Consider the following 24,246-nt stretch of genomic DNA (forward strand, 5'->3'; position numbering starts at 1 on the left):
TCTCCCATTTTGTGAATTTTGGTTGAAGTTTACAGCACAAGAAGGTTCTTTGTGCTCCAAAAGGACCCACTTGACATCAATGAATCAAAAAAAAATATCATCCAATATAGCTGTTATTTGCACATTGTTAATAAGCCTGCTTATAAAGGTGAAGGCAGATTTGCAAATGTTGTGCACTGCATTTTTTAAAGATTTTTTTTTTGTTAAAATAAATGAAGTGAAAGAATATATGGTTTAAAAGAAATGTACTGGTACTTTTAATGCATATAAATTCATGTATTGTAAAGGTGATTGGTTTGCATCCTGCAAGTTGCTGAAATAATAAAGCACCCAATTGTTTTGTGAAATCACAATATTTGTGTTTGATCTATGTTTTATATGTTATATAAAGGGACCAGGCAAACTGCTTCGTACAGATTTATTCAACTGTCATAACATAACTGTTTAGTTAATAGGATATTTTGGTCCATAACTTCATATATACAGTATCTCACAAAAGTGAGTACACTCCCTCACGTTTTAGTAAATATGTTATATCTTTTCATGTGACAACTGAAGAAATGACTCTCTGCTACAATGTAAAGTAGTGTGTGTGTACAGCCTGTACACGCAAAGATTTTTATTTTTGAGACTTAATGTTTCATATGTACCATGAACATACCCAACCCCTGTCACAGACACGATTCCTATTCTGATGGTGCATGGATCAGGTTCTTTTAGATGTGTACACGTGCATTCGTGATGTGTTTTTCTGGGAGCAGGTACCCCACGGTGTGCGAACTGAATTTCAAGAACATAAGTTACCCATTCTGCTATACCCGAAGTCCGATCATTTCACACAAGTCTACGTCTTTCTTCTGACATCATTGCCCTTCTTCTTTAGCATATATGTAGTGGGTTGTTTCACATCATCTGTTTCAAGGTTGCTCAAAATCATATTGTACGATTCGTGATGTCCCAACATCGATTGAAGTTCTAACCATTTTTTTTCCCCATTTTGTTTTTCCAGCTCATTAGACGGTTAATGTTTTTAAATTATGGCACCGGGATAATACATGGTTATAGCAATATCTCCATATAACATTATGCATTATAAGCTGATGAGTTCAAAAGTGTAATCCTTCAGCTGCCCCATTTAGCCTTTCGGGTGAAAATAATACTTATTAACAAACCATGCAGGAAAATAACACCTGGTGTGGTGCACAAGCTTCTTGCTACACTGTAAAGGCATTTATTCCCAGGCCATGATGATTTTATTGAAATTAACAAACACACCTTTGTTAGGTTTGCTGTTGGAATGAGGGGGAAAAGAGAAAAATACAAGTCAAAAGAAATCGTACAATGTATATTTTGCAAAAAATCTCAAACTTTTTCACTTGTGTCTACAAACTTAATGTGTCTATAACTTAACCCTTGTTTTCCATCTTGTATGGAAAACAAGAGCATAGTAAACAGCCTCTCTTAATACATTTTTGTGGATAGATGTAGAGTATTGATTTCTGCAATCCCCTTTAGTAATGTTAGACAGTCTTGATGTTGTGTAGCGCTCACTGCTTTACTTGTAACACTCCACTGCCTGTGTTCACTAATTTGGTTCTGGGTGTTTGCTTCTCGGCACTAACTATATCAATACATTCCCTGTAGTCTACCTTTCTGATACAAAAGCACAGAGTCAAAACCAAACACAGTCAAAAACTGCCTATGCTAATAAATGTAGTTCTAAATGTCTAATTTAAAAACACAAAAAAGTATGGTAAATGGACAATACAATATGGTAGCAGATTTATTATTTTCTGGACTCAAATGCCATGTAACTTGGGAGATCTGATATAGCTCTTATATTGCTGTTTGCAATAATCACTCTTGAAATACAGGTTTAAACTTTACAAGCCGTATTAATATGTTTAGATTTCTATATAGATATTTGCGAAGTCAAATTGGTTGGCAGCTTGCAACCTGCAGGTTAGGTGTAGCTCCCAGCCTAGCTTCAAATATTTATAATTAAATTTTTGAAGGGTGCCGGGGACCTATTCTAAATCAGTGATATATTAGAAACTCTTGTATGTGTCTTGTCCAAAACTATGAAAAGATTACGCTATCAGAAAATATGAATTCTGTATCATTCGGAACAACACTTGTTTTGTATAAACCCAATTAAACCTCTTACCATAGGAAGTAACGGGCTCCCTGGAAGGTACCATCATGCTTTCCAACCTCATTGCCTTCCAATTCGACTCCCAAGTAAATCTCTTCTCTTCCACGTAGGTATCCCTTGTATTGTATTGTACCTTTACTTATTTTACCTGCCGGTCGAGAGAACTTCACCAAATTGCCAACCTTGAGATCGTCAGCAGTCTTTGGCGCAAAAGGGCGTCGTGTTAAAACGGAGAGATTCATTCTGTGGAGAAATAAAACAATATCAAATATAAAAAATGCGTGTAAATTGAGTAATGTGCCAGGAATCGTAAGAGGCAGACGTTTTGGTTTTCAATGTGCGTCTTGGCATTGCCGCTTGTTTATATTGCTCACCTAGTGTTGCCAACTAGCTTGCAGAAGGAAGCTCTAGCAGCAGCTGCTTTGGGACTTTGATGGGGCGAATTCCATGGGGTGCTGTCTTTGTTTTTAACAGAAAACAAATCATTATCATTCAATGCCTTTGGTTCATATGATCCAACTTTATTAGAAAAAAAATCAACCTTTTACTGGATTCAAATAAACATTTGTTGCTAAGTTAATTTCCTTCTTATTTGTTCTCAAACACTTGACATAAGGCTTTGCTTATTTACTGCATTAGAACAAGAACGATCAGCTGGACCAGCCACTTTCCAAGACCAACTAACGACTGAAACACGTGACAATGCTAAATGAGCTGTTGTGCAACTCATACACAGATCTATAAAGCAGATTATAACAAAAGTAACTTTTCATCCATATTAAAAGTGAAAAATTAAATCAAATTATGAAACGGAGTCAAAAAAATAATAAAAACACACCACCTCTCTCTACTATAGCATGATTTCCAAATTTAATCTCCTGGACTATATATCAGGACTAAGCTAGTGAGGAACTAGTTTGCCACTCAAACATATAATGTTGATTTAACATTTTAAGTGAAAACTGGTGGCCAATGTGCAGTGCAAACCTCTCAAAAGTCTCAATGTCCTGCCTTTGTGGAGATCCTGCGATGTAGACTGTAAGTTTGCGAGCAGGACTCACTTTAACTGTTTGTCCTAGTCTGTCAGTCCTAGTTTTGTCAGACCCTTTGAATATATGTATTGTATTAAGTGCTGTGTAAGTAAGCAATGAGCAGTAAGGAGAAGCCTTTCAGTCTCTAAGATAACCCTTATGAGAACAATCCAAGGAAAGCCATTCAGAGGAGCACTAGCCTTCTCTAATAAGGTTCTACAATTTATAAACAACTTAAAACAGAAGAATGGTTGAAAAAAGTGTTTCCAGTCTCACCTCCCATGCCTGTTTGGGAAGGTTTGTGAGGGCTGTCTTCATGATATCCCCCGACAAGTAGATCAGTGTTTTCACTGTCCATTGAAAAAGGAGATGCATTGTTTGTAAAACGTTCTTCATGTTTACCTACAAAAAAAGGACAAAATAAATAGGTATGTACAGGCATACCCCGCTTTAAGGAAATTCACTGAAAGGACATAGGACACATAAGAGTATGACACTAGCACGTCAGTTTGTCTTTCGAACCTCTTTTGAGCTTTTTGTGATGGAAATGACTTGATAATTACAGTGCATTAAGTACATTTTCGTTCTACGTACATCCTCTGGACCCCATTGTGTATGTTAATGTGTGACATGCCTGTATACAATGTCTATAAGGGGATAATATGAAACAAATCAATCAATAGCAAATAGCAAATAGAGTTTGTAAACAGTGACTACCAACTGCACAAGCCATTTGTGATAATCCTGACCACCATTTCCACCATCTACAAACAGGATGAAGGGAAGGCTTTCCATAAGATTTGGGAGTGTTTCTGTAGGAATCTGGAATGAACCTCCTATAGTAAACAGTCAATCCTAAAAATGCCCTTCTTGTTTTTTGTAAGTGCCCATTTTTAAATAGCTTCCACTTTAGCTTTCTGTGGTTTAACCAATCCTCTCCCAATTGAATATCTTAAGTATTTGGCTTCCTCTAAGCCAATCATACATTTGGAAGGAACGACATTTAAACCTGCCAAGCGGATAGAATCAAGCACTGCTTGAACCTTTGAGAGATGGGATTCCCAGTCTGCACTGTGGATGACATCATGATCCAAGTATACTGCACCATAGCGCACATGAGGTTTAAGAATTCTGTCCATCATTCGCCGGAATGCGGCAGGTGCACCATGTAACCCAAATGGCAATACAGTGTACTAAAACTGTTTTTTCTTTGGCTTGTTCCTTGAGAGGGACTTGCCAGGAACCCTTTGTCAAGTGAAGCGTTGCCAGATAATGTACTTAACCCAGCATTTCTACTAACTCATAAACTCTTGGCATTGGGTAGGTGTCAAATTTTGAGATGTCATTTAACTTCTTATAGTCATTACAGAATCTCAATGTGCCATCAGGTTTTGGCACCAATACAATAGGATGGCTCCAGTCACTCTGGGATTCCTCAGTGACTCCAAGCTTTGGCATTTTTACACTATTAACCCCTTAAGAACAATGGGCGGTCCCTAAACCCATTGAAAACAATGCATTTTGAGCCCCTACATGTATGGGCTTTGTCATTAAGTGGTTAAAAATATAGAGTGCCACTCAGCTTCACATGAGCAAAAGCTCCTTTGCTATTGACTTTGCAGAGGTATTGCATAAAGGTATAAAGGGGAGCTGATGTTATCCCTAGATGGTTCCTCTTCACAATAACAGCACTTACAGGGGACCAGGGCAAATCTAGCAGGGCAGAAATTTCACAAACTTGGCAGAGCTAGCGTCCTATGACAGTGACGCAAATAAAGTCACTTCAGTACGACCCATTCTACTGCCAATGTTTGTCTATGGAGATGTTTGCCTTATGTTGTGCTTCATTTTATATACCTGTTAGCAATGTGGTCATAATAGTAGATCCATAAATTAGGAAAAACAAAAATACTACACAATGCCTTCATAGAGTCAGAAAGTTTCATACATATGATTTTAAACAAAGCTGGAATAAGCAGTAATTGAACTTCGTTAAATGTATAACTAAAGTGTCCCAGCCATAAAGATGCTATGTCTTTCTCTCACAAAAAAAGTTTTAGATGCTCACCAAGAACGGACAGCCACTTCATGGCCTGTCCTACGGTGCATCCCCTCTTGGGAGTATCTCAAGTTTTAGCTCTCTTGCGCCATTACAGAGGAAAACTCTCCATCAACATGTCAGTCTGATCCTACCCCAAGGCAGTGCAGAACCGAAATGTGAGGTGAATTTGTTTTGTATGGTCTTCAGCTCACCTTATTAACCAAAAGCATGCTTTAAAATATGATAACATCCAACAAGAGGTCACACGTGTAAATCATTTACTGTAAATCTGAATGTATTGCCAAGTTTAAATAATCAACTTTTTATACGTACAAAACTGAATGAAAAGGTTAACATTTCTTAGGTCAATTTGATAATGAGTTTACTTTGGCTAGGTAGTGAACAATAATTAGAAAAGGCAGCAGTGTGAGACCCAAACTCTATCTTTAATCACTGTTGCATGTAAAAGGAAATTGCTCTTACTACTTACTTTCCCATGGTTCTTTTATGTTCGGAGAACCTAAGACTGCTTTGCATTTTGAAAATGTTCCATCAACTTTAAAAGCATCGTTCCTGTAAAGACTAAAGTTGAGAGGCGAGAGTCAGTGGCACTTATCAGGACTCTGTAAAGACTCATTTTGTTGTGTTTGGAATGGTCATAGCAAAGTATATTTGCATTTTAATCAGTTCTTCTCATAAGTATTAAAACTTGAAAAGATTATGCTCAGTAAAAAAGGAACCTGTAAGACATCAGATTGTGCATAGGTCAAATTATTAGATATGCGTCCAGAATACAAATGTAAAGAATAATGAGACATTTAATGGGATTTGTACTGTAGATTCTCATCAGTAATTGGGACTTCTGGAAACTGGGGTTGTAGGAGAATTTTTTTTAATAGTAAATGTATTGTACCCAGAGTCATACAAAATTTACAACACATATTGCTGTTAAGCTAAACAATATTAACCCCATTAAAATCTCATAATAACCAGTATCACAGTATATATTCCAAAGGCAGACTGTCAGGCTTAGTGCAAAAATAAACTAGTTTATTGAAAAATAAATTCTTATGTTGCATGGATCCATTTCTTAATATATTTAATGTTATATTTAATGTTATATTTAAGTGCTTGAAATATAGATTAGTTTTTCATTCGAGACACTTTTCCAATCTTTTTTCTCTCTACTGGATTCGTAGGGTTTGATATACCACACCATGAAGAATACAGTGATTGAAAACAGATTTTGGAAAGATGATAATACATATAATGATGCATTCTAAAACTAAAGGGTTAAACTATGCTTTGGCCGTCCAAAGACCTAGATGTATGCCTCAAATGTTAATCATTAGAAAAGTTTGCAAGGGCTCTTATATATTATTTATTTAAAAATTATTTAAAAAAACCATACCAAAAAAAAAGGGTTGCCCAGTGTGCCAAATGGCCAGTCCAGGCCTGTCTAAGGGCCAATATTGCTGTTTCGGTGGTTAAACGGTTTGACTTGTTTATCACAGTTGGAATCTATGCCGCAACCAAGGCAGCAGAGGTGTTTCTCACATGTTAAAGTAAATGCGTGACATTGGTTTGTCTGCCTTATTGTATTGCATTACATAAAGCAACAATGGCTTGACTTTAGAATTACCTGTTCTCCTCAGAAATCCAGTCTTTAGAGAAAGATCCTTTATTGTACAGATCAGTATGTGGCCCGGCGGATTCTCCATTGTCTGCACACAAAGGACACAAGGTTACAAAACAAACAAACAGTCCTTCAGCACCACACTGTTCTCCATGCCCTTTTTGGCATCAGGTGCATTTGCTGCATCTCACTTTTGCTCATCGTATATATTGAACTAATAATAACAAAGATACATAACACACAATGCTGTGTATTTATTGTGTTGTGACCCAATTCAGGTCTTCTGGCTGTTTAATCTGATGATAAAAAATGGTTATGGAAATCCTCCACTACTAGGTAATTGGAAATGTTTACCACTTACTTTGCCCATTTGGGAAACATGTTGCTCTTTTTAGTAAAGATTCATATCGCCTTTTGATATCCCACATCTCTTCCTGCAGATGGTGGTTTTGCTCACTCAGCTGATGACTGTGAGTCCTCAGTCTTCTGCACTCACTCCTCAGCTGGGAGATCTCCCTGAGAAGGCCATCATCGTTATCCTCTGTGTGGCAGCATATGTTTGGGATCTGATTTATCTGTAATATCAAAAAGAAAACGTTTCAGCTCCAAAAACAGTATGGATTGTCCTGTATAAAACATATTTAAATCAGAGAGATTTTCCCGAATCACTTCATTGCTATATGCATTATACAGAGCAATATTTTATACACACAGGGCCGGCCCTATAATGGGGCAGACTGGGGCAATTGCCCCAGGCGGCACTTTAGAAGGGGCGGCACTTTGCCGCCCCAAGCGCTTTTTTTTTGTTTGTTTTTTTTGAAGCGGAGGAGAGAGAGAGGGGCACCGAGTGGTTTTCGCTTACCCGCTCGGCGCCCCTCTCTCTCTCTCCTCTGCGGCGAGTCTCCCTGTTCGGTCCCGGCTTGTAATGCAGAGCGCCGGAAGTGACGTCAACTTCCGGCGCTCAGCATTACAAGCCGGCACCGTGGCAGAGCAGGGAGACTCGCCGCAGGACTGTTTAAAGGTAAGTACCGGGGGGGGGGGATTCGTAGATTATGGCGTCGGCGAAGTTTAAAATGCCCCCCCCGACGTCGGGGGGGGGCGGCGTTTTAAACTTCGCCCCAGGCGGCGTTAAGTCTTCGGCCGGCCCTGTATACACATATACCCTTTATCTGAATCACCATGTGACCTGGGGACGCTAAGGTGACCACATTTTATTTCTGCCAGAGATTACACACACAGGTATATATATATATATATATATATATATATATATACACACGCATATTTATGTGTTAGGCATCCATTTTTAACTACATAATATGTACTTACCTCTTTGAAGTAAAGACTGTGATTGAAATATAATTTCAAAATATCAGCATAACTGGCAGTTAGTTTTCATTCTTCAATATTAGCCCCTGCTGCCAATATATATTAATATTAGCACATGCTGCCAATATGTATTAATATTAGACCCTGCTGCCAACACATTTTATATTGAAAAGATTGGACCCTATGCAAGCATTTCCTTGGGCCACGCACCCTAGCATTTAATCACTTATTGGAGGGAAGGAGGGAAGACTGCACTGACTCTCACAGTCTTCCCCTAATCTGCAGTCACTGTCACCCTACCGTGACATTGAGAGGTCCTCTCCCCCCGTAATCATCCCCAGTGTCCCCTCATATACTAAGCCATACCCTCTCTTTTGCAGGTATACATAAATAATGTATGGAAACATAGCATAGCAGGTATAGATGAACATATTAACACACAAACCCAGCTTTGCATTTATAGATGAATTGAAATTCACACGTGAACTCAGCACTGAAGGTATATATCAAATAACCAGAATCAGACATACAAATTCTGTATTTGCAGGTATACATAAATAATGTCATAGCAGGTATAGATCAACAGAACACACAAAACCAGCATTGCAGGTATAGATCAACTGGAAATCACATGTAAACTCAGCACTGAGGGTATAGATCAAATAAACAACACACGGAAACAGCATTGCAGGTATTGATCACCCGAATAAGCTATACAAACCCTGTATTTGCAGGTATACATAAATGATGTAGTTCACCTACCTTGTAGAGGTCCTGCAGCGGGAGCACGAGGCCTCTCGGAGGAGAGTGAGGGGCACCGAGCGGTTGCTGAAAACTTATTCATGATCGACCACTTGGCGCCTCTCTCTCTCCTCCGCGTCAAAAAAAAGGACACCGTTTCAATTGGGGAGGCCACTGATTCCGGAACAATGCATTGTCCCAGATTGAGGCTGCCCCAATAAGCATTTGCCCCTTCATCTGCTCCCAGCTATTTTCCCATGCAGAAGGTGTGTTTGACGAACGCATCTCATTGCGTGTGATATACTTAGACCAGTCAGCTCAAGTGCTGGCAGTGGTAAGAATCGACGGACCACAGAGAAGGAAGGAAGCTGCATCTCTATAGCTGGAGGTCCTAACTGGGATAAGTACCATATTATTTTTACTCATTAACTACTTTAATGTACATGCTTTTTAGTAGGGCTGTTAGCAACAGTAAACTGTCTCTTTAAGGTTAAATTAAAGGAACAACGCAAGTAATTGGATACCTAGCTTCATATGCAGCTAATGTTATGATGGCTTATGGATAAGGACAGACAAAGCAGGGTCCTCCAGCTGTTGGTAAACTACAAATCCCATGATGCTAGGATGTTATTACAAGACTACTTTTTAGTACATAGTGTATTCCAGTGTAAAAGCGATGTCTACCCACTGCTGTATTACCTTGTTTGACATAAGCCAGTATGGCTGGCCACATGATCTACACACTAGAGGCATCCTCACAATTGGATATGCTTAAAACAATCTACTCCCATAGAATCTGAAATTGTGTTTTAATTGTTGTGATAGTACATAAGAAATAAAGCTTTTAGAATTATTGAGTCCATTAACTAAACAGTATTCCTGCCACATTGCAGCAAGAAAAATATGTATACTGTTAATCAATTCGAGTGTAATTCACAAAGCTTGTTACCTTCTGACATCTCTAGCCATTAATGCATACAGCTACAAAATGATTTTATTAGGACTTTAATGACTGATAAAAACATTTTACAACAGAAATTGTTATCATCGTCAAGCACGCACATATATATATATATTATTTATTTATATATATAGATATATTTATTATCACTTCCCTAATTACGCCATGGTGGACAACAACTTATTGGTTTAAGAGTGTATATTTATGCACAAATTTGCATATACACCCTTTAAGGAAATACAAAATACCGTACCTTTCAGATGCTACACACTCTAGGAAATGGAATTTACATTGAATTTTATTCATTATAATATCTGGATGAGTGACCAATTGACAGGGTTATATGGTAAATATGGGTTTGTGGGCCAAGTCTATCAGTTTGAAAACAAGTGAAATTTAGTTACAATTACCTTTTCTTTAAGCAATTTGATTTCTTCATGAGAATCTTCCAGTTTCTGGTTATAGTCTGCTTTAAGCCTGGCCATGTCTTTCTTATTTTGTGAAATCTCCTCATCAGCTTTGGATAGCTCTATAACTGCACTTTCATTGGCTTCTTGTAGGTCATTTATCTGGCTTTTGAGGTTAACTGGGACACAAGTATGAGACATAATTAGAACTGTGTAAAACAAAGGCAGACACACTACACAAAGCACAATATATATATATATATATATATATATATATATATATATATTAAAAGTCAAGTTAATTCTGATAATTACATTTTATGCCAACAGTTTACATTTACTATTAATTTTGTGGTCTACGTCTATAATCACTAATTTGATGGATTAATAGTGTGTGTATTGTTTAATACTTAAACCAGAACATTCCAAAATTAGACTTCTGATATTAGTTCCCTTGTTACTACCAGGTCGCCAGTACAGGATAACCAGTTATACACCATCAGTTCTGTCTGGGTTATTTCAACTCCCTTTGTACTTGTACACCCATCTCCTGCCTTGCACCACCCAATCCTTTCTGAACAACTTTTCAAGTAATTTTCTTATCCCATTGTTCTTCATCTGCTATCCTATTAATTCAGTGAAGAGATTTTAACATGGGGTAGGCATAAAGCTATCACAAATCTAGGATGAGACCAAGGACTGATTAAGTTCTGAGTCTTTTCTTTGGACAAAATGGAAATATTAGATGGGCAAATGGTTCGTATTTCCCCTCAAATTCTGTTTCTATGTTCACAGTACACCAGTCCCTCCCCTGGTATCTAATACCCTCCAGCATTAAATTGAAACACCTGACCTACAGAGCCCTCAACAACTCTACCTTTCCTTCTATTCATAAGGCAACAAACTGCGACCCACAACAAAGATGACTTCATGGCAATTTATAGAAGTACGATCCCAACGGGATCATGAAGGTCTTCACCAAAACATTTTGCACAATCATTATTTTGTTAAGTTTATCCACTGGAACAGAACTTTAACAATAGGAATTTAGCTGAAAATATTACCAATTTCTTTTTGAAGAACCACAGGGGAGTTGGGGTCAAATGAATTAAAAGCATCTTGTTTTTTTCTCTCCTTATCAAATGTCATGACCTGGAAGACAAATAGTAGAGTCATATAGATGAAATAATCCTAAAAGTCAATAGACTTAAGTGCTGTCACAGGTGTACGTGATATTTTGTTCACAAATAATTGTCAAGCGTGTCCAATCATTCTAAAGTCGATCGGCTGAGGAAGCTCATAATCTGCAGTTAACGTGACTAAAAATATCCATATTTCAGGCTAATTACACAACATGAAAGTTTATAAATCCTGTACCTGAAATTCGTTCCTAAGTGTTTCGATTTCGGCAAGAAGTTGTTCCTTTTCCTCTATTAAGCGCAGTTTTTCAGTTCGTTCCCTCTTTAAAATTTGGCTGAGATCATTTATTTTAACCTCTCTTTCCTTGAGAACAGATTTCAGGAGAGACACAGAGATATTATGTGATCCATCAGATTCAGCAGCCTACACTCAAAAGAGAAAATGATATTCTAATCAGCGTTGTGTATAAACATAATACTTCAAAAGCTGGAAGTCACAAGAAGAAAACATCAAATTTGTTGCCCAAGAAGCGATTTTTTACAGGAAAAAAATGTAACGGCTAACCATATCATCTACATTATTATTTTCTTGGGGTGGATCAATACATATTACATTTGCTTACGGTAAGATGACTCATTTGTTGGATGGAAGACATGGGGGAATCAATACATGCATACTAATAAACCCTGGTATCTACGCTGCCAAATAGAGACCTCAAAGGTGGAATGCACACATAAAAAGGAGTGTTCATGCCTGCCACCGAGATGCGGGATACTTTTAGAGAAGCATTGTGGGCCAGTGGGTTATTAATGACATGCATGCGGCCACTAGGGTATCCACATCGGCCATGTTTTCGAGGACACATATAATGTTTACATATTGCTGACCAGCCCAGATAAAATGCAATGTGTGGGATGTATAAACTAATGGAACGGAACCAATTAGTCAGCTATACATCCTCCATACTGCAGGGCAGCATTTTATCCAGGCTGGTCAGCAATATGTAAAAATTAAATGTGTCCTTGAAAACATGGCTGATGTGGTCACCCTAGCAGCCACATGTATCCAGCAAGCATACTAAAACACAAGATCAGCTGCACAAATGGGAATAAAGGTTTATCTGCACAGTGCAACAGTTCCCAAGCAGAGAACCCAAGCCCATGGAATACTATGGGACGGACAAAAGAAACGTGACCTGCATATCCTTTGGTTTAGAATATCATCTCTTGATTCCCACAAATGATTTCTCGTATCCCAAATGAATATATTTCACGATATTGTTCTAAAGCAATATTGTTCTAAAGTCCTACGATACTAATAATCTAATGTTTTACCTCCACAGGAAGTGGTGATTTCAGAGCTGCCTCATACACATAACTACTATCTCAATATCTGTGATCAGGTTGTTAATGTCTTCGCAATAAATAATAGCGCATAAAGATATTAATTCAGGATCAAATAAGCACACAGAGCAGAGGCTAACATAGTGTTTCTGTGTCTTAAATAGTATTTACCTGATTTTTTGTTACAGTAGAGCACAGGATTCTTACAAACAACAGTACGCTGATTTAATTCCAACATTCTGCAAATGCTTCATGTGGCTGATCTTGGTAGCAGACAGATTTACTATTGAATTGGTTATTTATTATTTTTTAAATATAAAATATTTGTAGCAGGAAACAGATATTTCTCTTTCGTTTTACCTTCATTTTGTGGTTTATAGGTCCTTTCTCAGTGTGCATCCAGCCTCTTTGTTGAGAACAACTGTCTGCCTTGCTGGAATAAGCTGTATTCTTTGTGAACAGCATTTCCTACAAAGGACTCTGTGCAGATGGCTGTAAGCCGGCTACAGAAAATGATTGGCTTAGGCCTTGCAGAGGACTCAAGCACATCAGGTTTTCAAAGTGTTATCACAGAACAAAACACTGATCAAGCCCCATTTTACTTCATGGGATTTACATGCAATGACTATTACATTGAATCACAATTTAGATTGTTCCAGTGGTTGTCCAGCTGCCATTCAGATTCCATACATCTTGACAGTTACAAAAACATAGCAAGTGACAGGCAGATGATGTTTAGAGCTGAAGCAAGCCAACCATTTTCATTCATTCACTCACTCACTCACTCACTCGGACAGCCTACAATGAGTATAATGTTTATTGAATTGTACAGCTAATATGTGTATGACGCCACAGCCATTTATCACCAGCCAAGATTATGATAGTAAACATATGGTAAATTCTACACTAAAATGTAAAAAAAGACAAGTGGGATTACCTGAGTGTGGGAATCAAATTCTTCATAAGAGATTATAATTTCTGGGTTCTTAGCTTGCTCAAACACTGGTTCCAGTGACGTAGCTTCTTTGTCTTGCTCATCAACAGGTAATAAAGGGGCTATTGGTTCCTGGTACAAGTCATGACACTGTCCTGCTTTGTAAGAAATTTGGGGGTATCTACGTTGGTGCTCCTTATGCTGCGTAAAGTTTTCTGACATGGACTTTGATTTTGGCATCCTTGCATCGTGAGAACATATGAAGGACAGTGAGGAAGACCCAGTTAAGTTGTTGAGCCTACATTCCATAAGGCTCTCTTCTTCAAACACCTGCCCAAAGTATTTGAACAGAACTTCATCACCCACTACATCATCAACAACATCTGGAGTTTTAGGGTATTCAGGCTTACTGTCAGTCCATTCCTGGTGGTTTCTAAAATCAAAATCAAGTGCATTTTGAGACTTGCTGTGCCTTAGAATTGTCCGTTCCATATTCTGGTTGGATGCCTGAGAAAGTAAGCTTTCAACCGAGCCTCCTAACCGGTATCTACTATGCATCAGGGTATCCATTGTATCTCCTTCTTCTGCTATATCACTGTTTTCTTGTAGATCACCCAAATGTCCTTCCACATTATTTTTTACATAACATGTTTGTTGTGGCTTGATAGATTTAGCATTAGCAAGGTTGCACATCCGATCAATTTCTGTATGTTGTAGACCTATAGGAAGTACATCATTGCTCTTTTCATTTTTGGTTTCCATCATCCACTCTGGTCGACTTCCAATATTAGGTGTGCTGAGCTTCAGTTATTAACAAGAACAGAAATCTACAACACCATCAAGTTGAAACTGTAAAAAAAAGAACTTTTTCCTTTTATTTTTTTTTAATACCTGCATTAATACCAATAGAATCTTGACTACACATTTGGGAAGAAAAATCCTTCCCAGGGGTATAACAAGACAACACAAAATAAATTCACACAAATGTTACTTTTAATCATGTTTATATAAAAACTAATTTCTATTGAAACCTGTATAACAAGGCTAGGTGAAATCACTATTTACTTTTCTAATAGACGAAAAGTACATCCAATCTTGAGTTCATGAAATAGTTTTCAGTTTCTCTTTCACCTTCTTTTGGTTGCCTTGTTCATTTTAACATTAGCTCCTCTACTTGCTACACTATAGGCAGTAAACCTTCCGACCAAAGAACCTGAAAATATTATTGACCTACTTTTGCACTATATATGGGAGTTTTCACAAACAATTCTGAAGTGTCAGCCTAACCTTACTTTAGTGGTGATCTTACAAGGTTTCTTTGCTATCTTAGAGTCCAAGGAAACTGAATCATTCTGTGAAGTTGCTCATCTGTGACAAACATGCAGTTATTATTGGCACCCTACATTTCCTTCAAGAGATGCTCCTAATTTTGGTCACAATTAACAGGGACTAAACTGACCGAAGCTGGGACTGTAGTGAAGAATGAGTAGAACTCAGAGTTTAAGTACACACTAAAATACTAATGATGACACCTTGCTTAATAAATACCGTTACCCTGCACTTACAAATGCCCACAATGGAGTTCATTAATCATTGCATTTCCTATGACATTTTTTAATTTGTGTCAATTTCCCTAAAAGCTTCTGAAACCCTTCTGATAAATTGACAGATACAATTTAGTATTTGGCATTTGGAGACTTGAGTTAATTGACCCACAAACTACCCATTCCCAGGAGCTAATTGTCCAGGGACGATAGGGATACAGATTTTGAGCTGGCAACCCGAGGGAGGTATCCACTCGCTTAGCAGTAATTCCACCGCTGCGTTCATTTTAGTCTCTATAGCGGCAGGGAAGGGATTGAAGCAAGACTGGCCGCAGCTGAACATCACTTACTAATCGATCTGAGGAAGTTGTTGAAATTTTATGGTGCCATTAATGAAATGTAACCCCTAGGCCGTTACACCCCTAAATTGGAAAGCTTCAGAGGACTTCATTAAATTTGATGAGGCATAATTTACCATGCCTCGGCTCCCATGAAATAAAACAAACAGCATAGAGTTTTATTAGCATCTTAACCTCGCCAGAAGTGTGACTTACTGATTGTTTCAGCCACAAACATAATGTTTCTATAACAAGCGACATTGGTCACAGTGCTGTGGAGGCGGCATAAACAACTTGCCCATAATGACTTTCAAATTCATCAAAGTAGTTAAATAAGTATCTATTATCTATGTGATAGTAATAAAAAGTAATTTTACGAATAAAGCTACCAGTATTTAAAAAAAAAATAATAAAAAAAAATGGAATATACTACATTGCATAATATGTAATGAAAGAGGCAATTGGCATAAATCAGGGTAGCTCTGTGTCAAAAAATGCCATTAAAAAAGTTTAAATAAAGTTTACTAAAACAATTTTATCCATCAGATTGGCTTTTAGTAACTGATACAGCCTGTTACCTGCTATCGATGTAAATGACTGCCACTAATTGCCATGTTTATAGCCCTTCTTATGTTATTCCGGCAAATATGTTGGAGCAATATAATTATAATAAATAAAAAAAAAAACATAAGTGCTGTGGGGCAAATGAGATTTAAAGCTAACACATGGGATATTAAGCAGGAATAAACCGAAGACAGGCATAATAGAAAGTACGTGTGATGCTCCCATGCAGGGCCAAACCAACCAAACATAAAGAATAAAAAGCTACAGAAAATATCTGTTTGAAAGAGAAAATGGCCACCTCCATCGTGCCGTATACCATAAACAGCAGGCTCTGACAATTTGTATTCATTGCGGGAGCATAGAATAGTTTTAGCATAAGAGCTAATGGAAATGTTTTAAGTGAATTCTAGATATTTTAAACCATAAACACAGAAAGTGTAGGAATTGTGACATAATTAGCACTTACTGCTGGGATAAGTGCCATTACTATTCTTCATTTCTGAAATATTCAGCAATGTGAATGAGATGGAAATGCAATGTGTGAATATTATGTCTCTCGCTATGTAGAGAAAAAGAGAAAAACGATGTCATTCTTGTTATCAGTATTCTTAGCATCTTTGCTCTTAGTCTTCATGTTTGCTATCCTCATTTAGCTAAAGCGACAGCGAGTATTTTTGGTGGTCCAAATCATACGCTGGCAGTACCCTTACATACATATTCTGCAGTGGTTGTTCTGCAGAAACACAGTGTTTTATACTGAAAATGGGATTCTACAATAAAATCGTTTCCATCATATTGACACTCAAAAACACACTACACTAAACAAAAATAAGGTTATTTCACATAGAAACATAAAATTTGATGGCATATCAGAACCATTCGGCCCATCTAGTCTGCTCATTTTTTCTGATGTAAAGACCGAAATCAGTCCTTGGTCTTGTCTTAGAGGGTGCTTTCTTTATCAGTGCCCTCATTAAGTCAAGGATGAGCATATTATCATTTCAAGTTTCTAAGCTTCTATGTAACACTGTAGAGGAAATTATATGACTCCTAAAAAACTGTCAAATGTCAACTTACCTATTTGCTCAGATGGCTTCCATGCAGGGATATGGCAATTATTATATCCCAATCCCAAAGGGTATGACTGCAGGTACTACTAGTATTGAGGTTTTGACTCTACTACCACTCCCTAACTGAAACTCCAGTCTACTAAACAACTAGAAACACAGCATCTGAATAAGGTGAGGAGATCCCTGCCTGCAGAGCTGTTTTATTCATACAGACAAAATAATTGAGAGGGAACAACCTGGAGTCCCAGCGGCAACATCGATTACATACAACCAGTGAAAAGAAGGAGCTAGGCAACAGACCAAAGTCTGTGAGCAAACAACCCCAGGCTACAAGCCATTGTAAACCACAGCTGATTGTGCCATATATTTGTTTACGTTACATACCAAGCTTCCAATGCACAGGAGTGCTTAACAGAAAAGGGTAATCCTTTTCTGTATACTGTGCATATAACAAGTAAACTAGGACATCATTGATTAAATGTCAACTTACTGGCATACACAGGAATGAGCAACTCTGACACCAACCATTTCTGGATTAAAATCTATTAATAGTTTGTCATGGTACCGTAGTTTGGTATACACAGAAGCCTTGTATACTAGAACTCTTTACAAATCAAGGTAGTAAAATAATTCTATATTAAGAGAATGGCAAATTACCCTTTGAAGACCTTTAGTCTCAAACACAGTATATATTGTCTCTCTAAATACCATAGATGAGGGTGATTGGAAGGAGGAGGAAAGGGAGATGTATTACTAGTTCCTTTGGCTCCTAACCCTGCGGAGTTGGGTAGTATCTAAACTGTGCACCCCTATAAAGAATTAAGCCTTACAGCATGTGATTATTATTAAGAAATATAAGGAAAATAGTTACTTGCCCAGCTAAGGACAACAGTGCAACCCATTAGAGCTTTCTTAGGGGTTGGGGACTGGGTTTTGTACACACCAAAATCAGATTACCTAAAAGATGAAAATCCTAAAATGCAGAACTGGGTCAACACAGAAGTGATGTTCAGAGGTAAAGCAATTTTGGATGAAAGAACACAACCCTGCACCTTGAACTATGAATATAATGGTCCACTGAAAGGTAAAGCGCATTACGAAGAACAGTATAGTTACTTATAAAGCTATAGCCCAACGTGTACTATGGACCATTTCTGCTTTTCAACGTAATATGACTAAAATACCGGGAATAACAAAAGGTAAAGGGCAGAAATTGCATTCCGACAGATTATTGCTTTAGTAATGATGGCTACAGTTACAGGGTTTGCAGGTTAAATCCTTTAAAGCATCACTGTCCATTGGCTTTCTTAAATATCCCAAATAACAGGTGTTCCTGTTTAATAACCCAATACTAACTATTCTGGGCACTGCAGTTTTGAACTTCTTTTTGATATTAATATTTTTCATTAATGCCTTCAGAATTGAAATTGCATTCAATAAAAGCTGCTCTTGCGGGGAGGTACAGCTGCCATATATTTTAACTACTTGAAGTTTTGTATTCTCCATCCATCCAAAGAAAATCCATTCCGAAGCATGTTGTGTTGAATTACATAATTTATACTTATTAAATGCTGGCATTTTGTTATTAAGCTCCATCTGTCATTCTTTAATCATCAGTTTCTTTGAATTACGTTTCCTATGAATGGATTTTAATTAAAACTATGCAATATAGATACGTTTACACAAATGGTTACTAGATTTTTGAATGCGTATGAGCAATATATTGTGAAATTTACCGGGTTATGGGTTTAAGAAGTAATGCTGCATTAACAGTTTTGATATGCTAATGTTTCAAAAGTCTAGCATACCAGCTGTTTCTATATTAATAATATTTTTATGTAGTCACAAAGGTCATGGCTGCTAATGAACAATGGTTTCTGTATTATGCAATGCATCAATCGGTAATAATATAAAAACGGTCAATACAGAATTAACACATTTTTTCCTAGTTTCAGAGGTCAGACTACACCTTGTCGATAATAAGCAAATTAGTCGCATTTAGAACTTTCCTCTTCATTAAATGGAAACCCTCTCTGCGTTTAGCATTATTAATTTATGAACTCTGCACACAGCGTGTACATTTCAATTAGTGAATTTGGAGATATTTCATTATAATGTCTACTGCAGAGAAACATAGATCTGAGACAAAGTCATCTCTAATTGACTGTCCTGAATTCCTGATCATCTCCTCATTGCTCTTTTGCAAAGGCTGCCTCAACCAACCAACAATAATCAGCAACTTTACAACAGGCGAGCAATCACTTAATGTGGCAGGGTTATCATTCAGATCCTGGGAACAAGACGCTAAAATGGCTGCTTTATTGTTGACACATAAGGTAGGTTTCTATTTTTTTGTACTTAACGAAAATTAAGTACCGTATTTGCCTTAATACTGGCCGCACTTTTTACCCCCCTTTTTGCGGCCTATAATCGAGATTTAGCGCAGGAATGCGCAATTCATATCGCCTGACGCCCGTGACATGCAGTTCTGGGTGCCGGGCAGGCCGCAGGGTTAGGATACAGATCCCCCGCAGCGCTACAGGTGAACTGGATCCTACACTCCGGCAGCCGGATATGCGTTGACAACTTCTGGTTCCGGCTCTTCTGCCGTGGGAAGTGCTGACAGGGGAGGTTGTTGAAGTGTATCGTGCAAACGTTCACCGGCTGCGGAGGTAGTTTACGCGCATGCCGCAGCCGGTGAACTCTGGCATAGAAGCACCGGTGGAACTGCTGGCAGCGGAGGTTGTCTGCGCGATGCGATTAAACAACCTCCCTTGAAGGCACTGGAAGTTGTCTACGCGTATCACGCAGACCTCTACCGCCGTCCCCGCTAGACACCAGGAGTCTGCGTTGGTAAGTCTGGGGGGCACAGAGTGTCACCATATCTGGGGGGCAGAGTGGCATATCTATAAGTAAGGTGCATTAAAATGGCTATTGATAGATACCAAAAATTTTAAAATACAGTTTGTTTGGTAGAATACTGTTTTACTATTCTACTTTTTTACTTTTTTTTCTACCCCAGCCACTCAAGTGAGTAAAGATAGTACTATATATGCCAATCAGGAGTGGATTGGTGATGATGTAATTGTGGCTGATGGCTTGATACGTGTCGCCGTACGATATGTTTTTATGCTCATGTAATGTGCGGCCACTGGTCTGGCAGATCAGTTGAGTTTGTGGCTTTGTTGACCAGCGGCCCAACAAGCATTTGCCTAGTGTGCCAGATGGCCAGTCCAGGCCTGATGCCAATGCCTTTCATGCAGTGCATTCAGGCGTTCATTACAAACTGTGAGCACGTACAGTAATAAACATATTCCAGACACAAGTTTTATTCATCGCTAAGTTACAAAGTGGCTTAGTCTATGATTAAGTGCCTTTAAAGTGTGAAATGCATTAGGCATTTCTTCTTTTGTTTGACATATTTTACCATATGCTTATGGACTAATACATTTTAGCGAATGTTGTATGCAAGACAAGTGCAGCTTCTGTCCTAGTCTTTTCCATTCCAATTTACAGGCAGTCAAGAATTCATGGCATAATGGGAGTTGTAGTCAGAACGCTTAGAAGATGAATCTTCCCTCTTAGCAAATCTCACAAAAATACTCAATGGGGTATATCCACTAAGAGTGGTTGTGTTTCTGCTGCTTGACTTCATTTTACATCATGAAGGTCCAACCCCAGTGAGCTTCTGCTGCATGAGAGCTTGTCTGGTCCTGTAAAACGCATAGTGAAATCAGATTTCTTCAAATTCTCATCATACATTGAATTATACTTTATAGAGGCCCAATTTGGCCCTTCTACCAGGAGAAACTAGAGTTGACTCTTGCAGTGTTGACTCTTCATAATAAATGGTGAAGTGAAAGAGTTGAAACCACAACCCCTCTGCAAAGCTTTAAAAAGTTTGCCCATATACGGACATGGAATTTTTTAAACGCATTATTATATGATTTGTATCACGCAAGCATAATTCTGTATAAATGACACTCTTAAAAGTTCTTGCTTAGGAAAAACATGAACCGCAATCTGAGTCTGCCTTTGAAATGCGTATTACGTTGCTTTTTTTTTCTTGAAAGCACATGAAATGCATTTCTTTTTCTTTCAACAATTCAATAACTATTTTACATTTAAAGTATAAAGTATTTTAACTTTTCTAGCCACTTCTGTAATTGTTTGAAATTTCAGTATTTTAAATAGATCTAGAAATGCAAATTATTTCAATTTATCTTTTTTCTTTGCAAAAGTGGTGCAGCATAAAACGGGTATATGAAGTGTGAATACACTTGACACGGTGCGGTGTCATGTCGCTGGCTTTTTAGGAACATTAAGTCAACTTTGACAATACAAAGCATTTATTATAAATATACACATAGCTGAATGTTTTATACTAAAATAACTACCTTCTATTTGGGGTTTTGGGGGTTATGTATTTTTCATTCTGGGGAAAAAAAAGTTATACTGTGGAATTATGGGTGGCTTTAAATTTCCTTGGAAATATAACTGCAGTGGCCTCATCACAAGAGGGCAGATAAGAGTTACACTACACTAAGTAGACATCATCCCTGGTTGTCATGTCTTTCCCCATCTGCCCAGCTTATATTCTGTATTCATCACCACCACATTTCCATCTCTTACAGGTATGGTATTATATAGTAAATTCATATATACCCCTGAACCCTCATTTCTTGATTAAACCCTCTGTTTTCACCTTGTATAAGATTAGTTCATTTAACCTGGTCTACCCTTGAACCCTCATTGCTTGTGTTAACCCCATGTTTTCATCTGTATCCTAATGAGGCCATCCACCATGGCCACCTGCATGATCAACACAGAGTTCTCCATATTGCTATTGCTACAATCAACTCACCCAAGCATTCCCCCTCCTACTGTCTCACTTCCCCCTCAACCACTTAATAGATTGTCAGCTTGGAAAAGAAAGACCCTCCTCTCATTCGGTTTTAATGGGTGATAATGTTATTTTAAGGTGTCAGGGGTGCCAGTGGAGGGCTGGCTCCTTCTTGCCCTGGGGGGGGAAATAAAGCTGAGCACCTCTCTTGGCCCTTTGCCTTCCTCTTCTCGGTAACCAGCACATGCACTGGCACACACACGTCACTCTCCCACACACTTACACTTAGTCACTGTATCACACGTCCCCTCATTCTGTCGCATTTCACACCATCAAACCTCACCTTGCCTGGAGTTCTTCCTTATAGCTCTTTGCACACTGTCTAAGCAACCACTCTTTTACCACGGTGCCACGTTACGTCAACTCATTGCACTCCCGCTTCAAGTCAGACCAGCCCTTTGTGAAGTATTTGGACAGGCCCAGGGTGCAATTGCCCCACTTAACCTCAATCCGGGTCCACTTTAAATAGGAAATAGCAAACATAAGGAAAAAGGATAGAGAGTGTTTCCTAACTATTGAACAGTACCTACCCAGGGGTAAAAAGAAATACACTAAATTACCACAGGCAACAGACTCATTGTGTGAAGCATGTTATCTTTTACCTAAAATTACAGTTATTAGCATGTGCATTTACTTCTGTTTAACGGGGTCTGAACATATATTATCCAAAACAGACACGTGCTCACGAGACAGGAATTATCCATGTAACAGTCTCCATTAAAAACTACATCTGTGCAAATGTCTCCTTACTTGGGGTTAGGAGATTGTTGCTATTTGCACAAATCTAGAGTACTGCCAAGTGTCTGCATAATCTGAGACCAGATGACCCAATACAAATTTCAGATGCCCAACTAAAACTGCATTTCATTGACATCTGCTGTAATTATGGAACCAAAGACCATCCAAACTAGTTACACCTGATCGTAGCCAACAGGCAGACTTTGTCTAAATCTGATGAATCCAACAGAACATCAGTGTTTGTAAATGCAAATTTAGTCAACTTCCCATATATGTCAACATACCAACTGTTTCTTTCTATATTTCATTAAAGTACCAAGAAAGGGAATATATTTCCAGACATGGAGCATCTGATTATAGTCTTTCTCACGCTTGCTGTACATTTATGCTTAACGCGTTACACTGTTAGATAATGCATTATGGGTTTTTAAAAACAACTTAAAAAGTACACCATGTGACCCATTCTTTAGTCACATCAACAATAAAAAGTGTCGTCTAAATCGTTTTACAAAGTGAAGGCTTAGTGCTAAATGTGACACAGCAGGTGGGCCTTATGAAAATATCTATTGTTCATGATCCGCATGGTTTTCCTCAATCTTGTGGTGCCAGGGTAAGGGATTTACTTCGAAGACAGCTTATCTTTGAAGGGACAATACAGAACCATGCCAAATATGCATTCACTGTGTTAATATATTAGGGCTACATAGACTAATTATTTTCCAATAAACATTTTCTTCATTTCATCCTCTAATGTAAAAGCTATTGTTTATAAAACCAAGTAGAGACTGTTCCAGTAGACTGAATCCACCAATTTCTTTCCTGTTCTGAAGTTATCCTTAACCAAGGCTGCAAGATCCAGCTTCCTTTGAAGAGGGCCAGTTACAAATGGGGAACTTCCATGATTTGTTTTTGGGTGAGAAGACTGTAGTCTGTAGGGTAGCTAGTATAGTGTACTTAGTAGGTAAATATTATGTGAAGCAGTATGCTGGAAAGGTTACATGAAGTTTTCCGTGGATGGCCTGGCTTCCCTGTTTGCCATGTATGCACAGGCTGCCATTTCTTCATCTTCACAGCCAGACCAAATGTGACAGGGACATCCTCTAATGGCAAAAACCTCCTCATGAGAAGCCGTGTATTACTGGAAGTGGAACTGAATTTCCCTTGTAATGTCTAGAGTTTAAGATCGTTTGATGAGACCCATCTTCAGCTTTTGTTTCTGTAAACCCAGATTTTGGGGTCTATTCAATAAACAGAGAGGTATGGAAAGAACTTTAAATCAACCAGAGCATGCTGGGGGGTCTCAACCACTGCATGCCGCATTCCCAGATCCAACACTAGAGCTCCTAAAATTATGTATTTAGAACTAGACCT

The 24,246-nt window shown here is 38.2% G+C and overlaps 1 protein-coding gene across 1 annotated transcript; it reads right to left on the reverse strand.

Moving 5' to 3' along the window:
* Positions 1-588: 588 nt before the first annotated feature.
* LOC128473745 (uncharacterized) lies at positions 589-13,261 on the reverse strand. Its single transcript, XM_053455985.1, has 11 exons — positions 13,145-13,261; positions 11,679-11,864; positions 11,366-11,453; positions 10,305-10,480; positions 7,225-7,438; positions 6,870-6,951; positions 5,718-5,809; positions 3,421-3,588; positions 2,530-2,674; positions 2,168-2,398; positions 589-1,289 (listed from the first exon to the last, which is right to left on the reverse strand). Exons 1-11 carry the CDS (start codon positions 13,247-13,249, stop codon positions 1,232-1,234), a joined length of 1,545 nt encoding a protein of 514 aa, XP_053311960.1. The 5' UTR covers positions 13,250-13,261; the 3' UTR covers positions 589-1,231.
* Between the last annotated feature and the right edge of the window lie 10,985 nt (positions 13,262-24,246).

Source organism: Spea bombifrons, chromosome 2 (assembly GCF_027358695.1).
Source record: "Spea bombifrons isolate aSpeBom1 chromosome 2, aSpeBom1.2.pri, whole genome shotgun sequence".
NCBI classification, from domain to species: Eukaryota; Metazoa; Chordata; class Amphibia; order Anura; family Pelobatidae; genus Spea; species Spea bombifrons.

Coding starts and splice junctions, on each gene's coding strand:
- LOC128473745 (XM_053455985.1), bottom strand. CDS start 13,249: ATGCTGTTCACAAAGAATACAGCTTATTCCAGCAAGGCAGACAGTTGT. Junction 10,481..11,365: donor GGTTCTTCAAAAAGAAATTG/GTAATATTTTCA, acceptor CTTGTGTCCCAG/TTAACCTCAAAAGCCAGATA. Junction 1,290..2,167: donor GGAGCCCGTTACTTCCTATG/GTAAGAGGTTTA, acceptor TCATTCCAACAG/CAAACCTAACAAAGGTGTGT.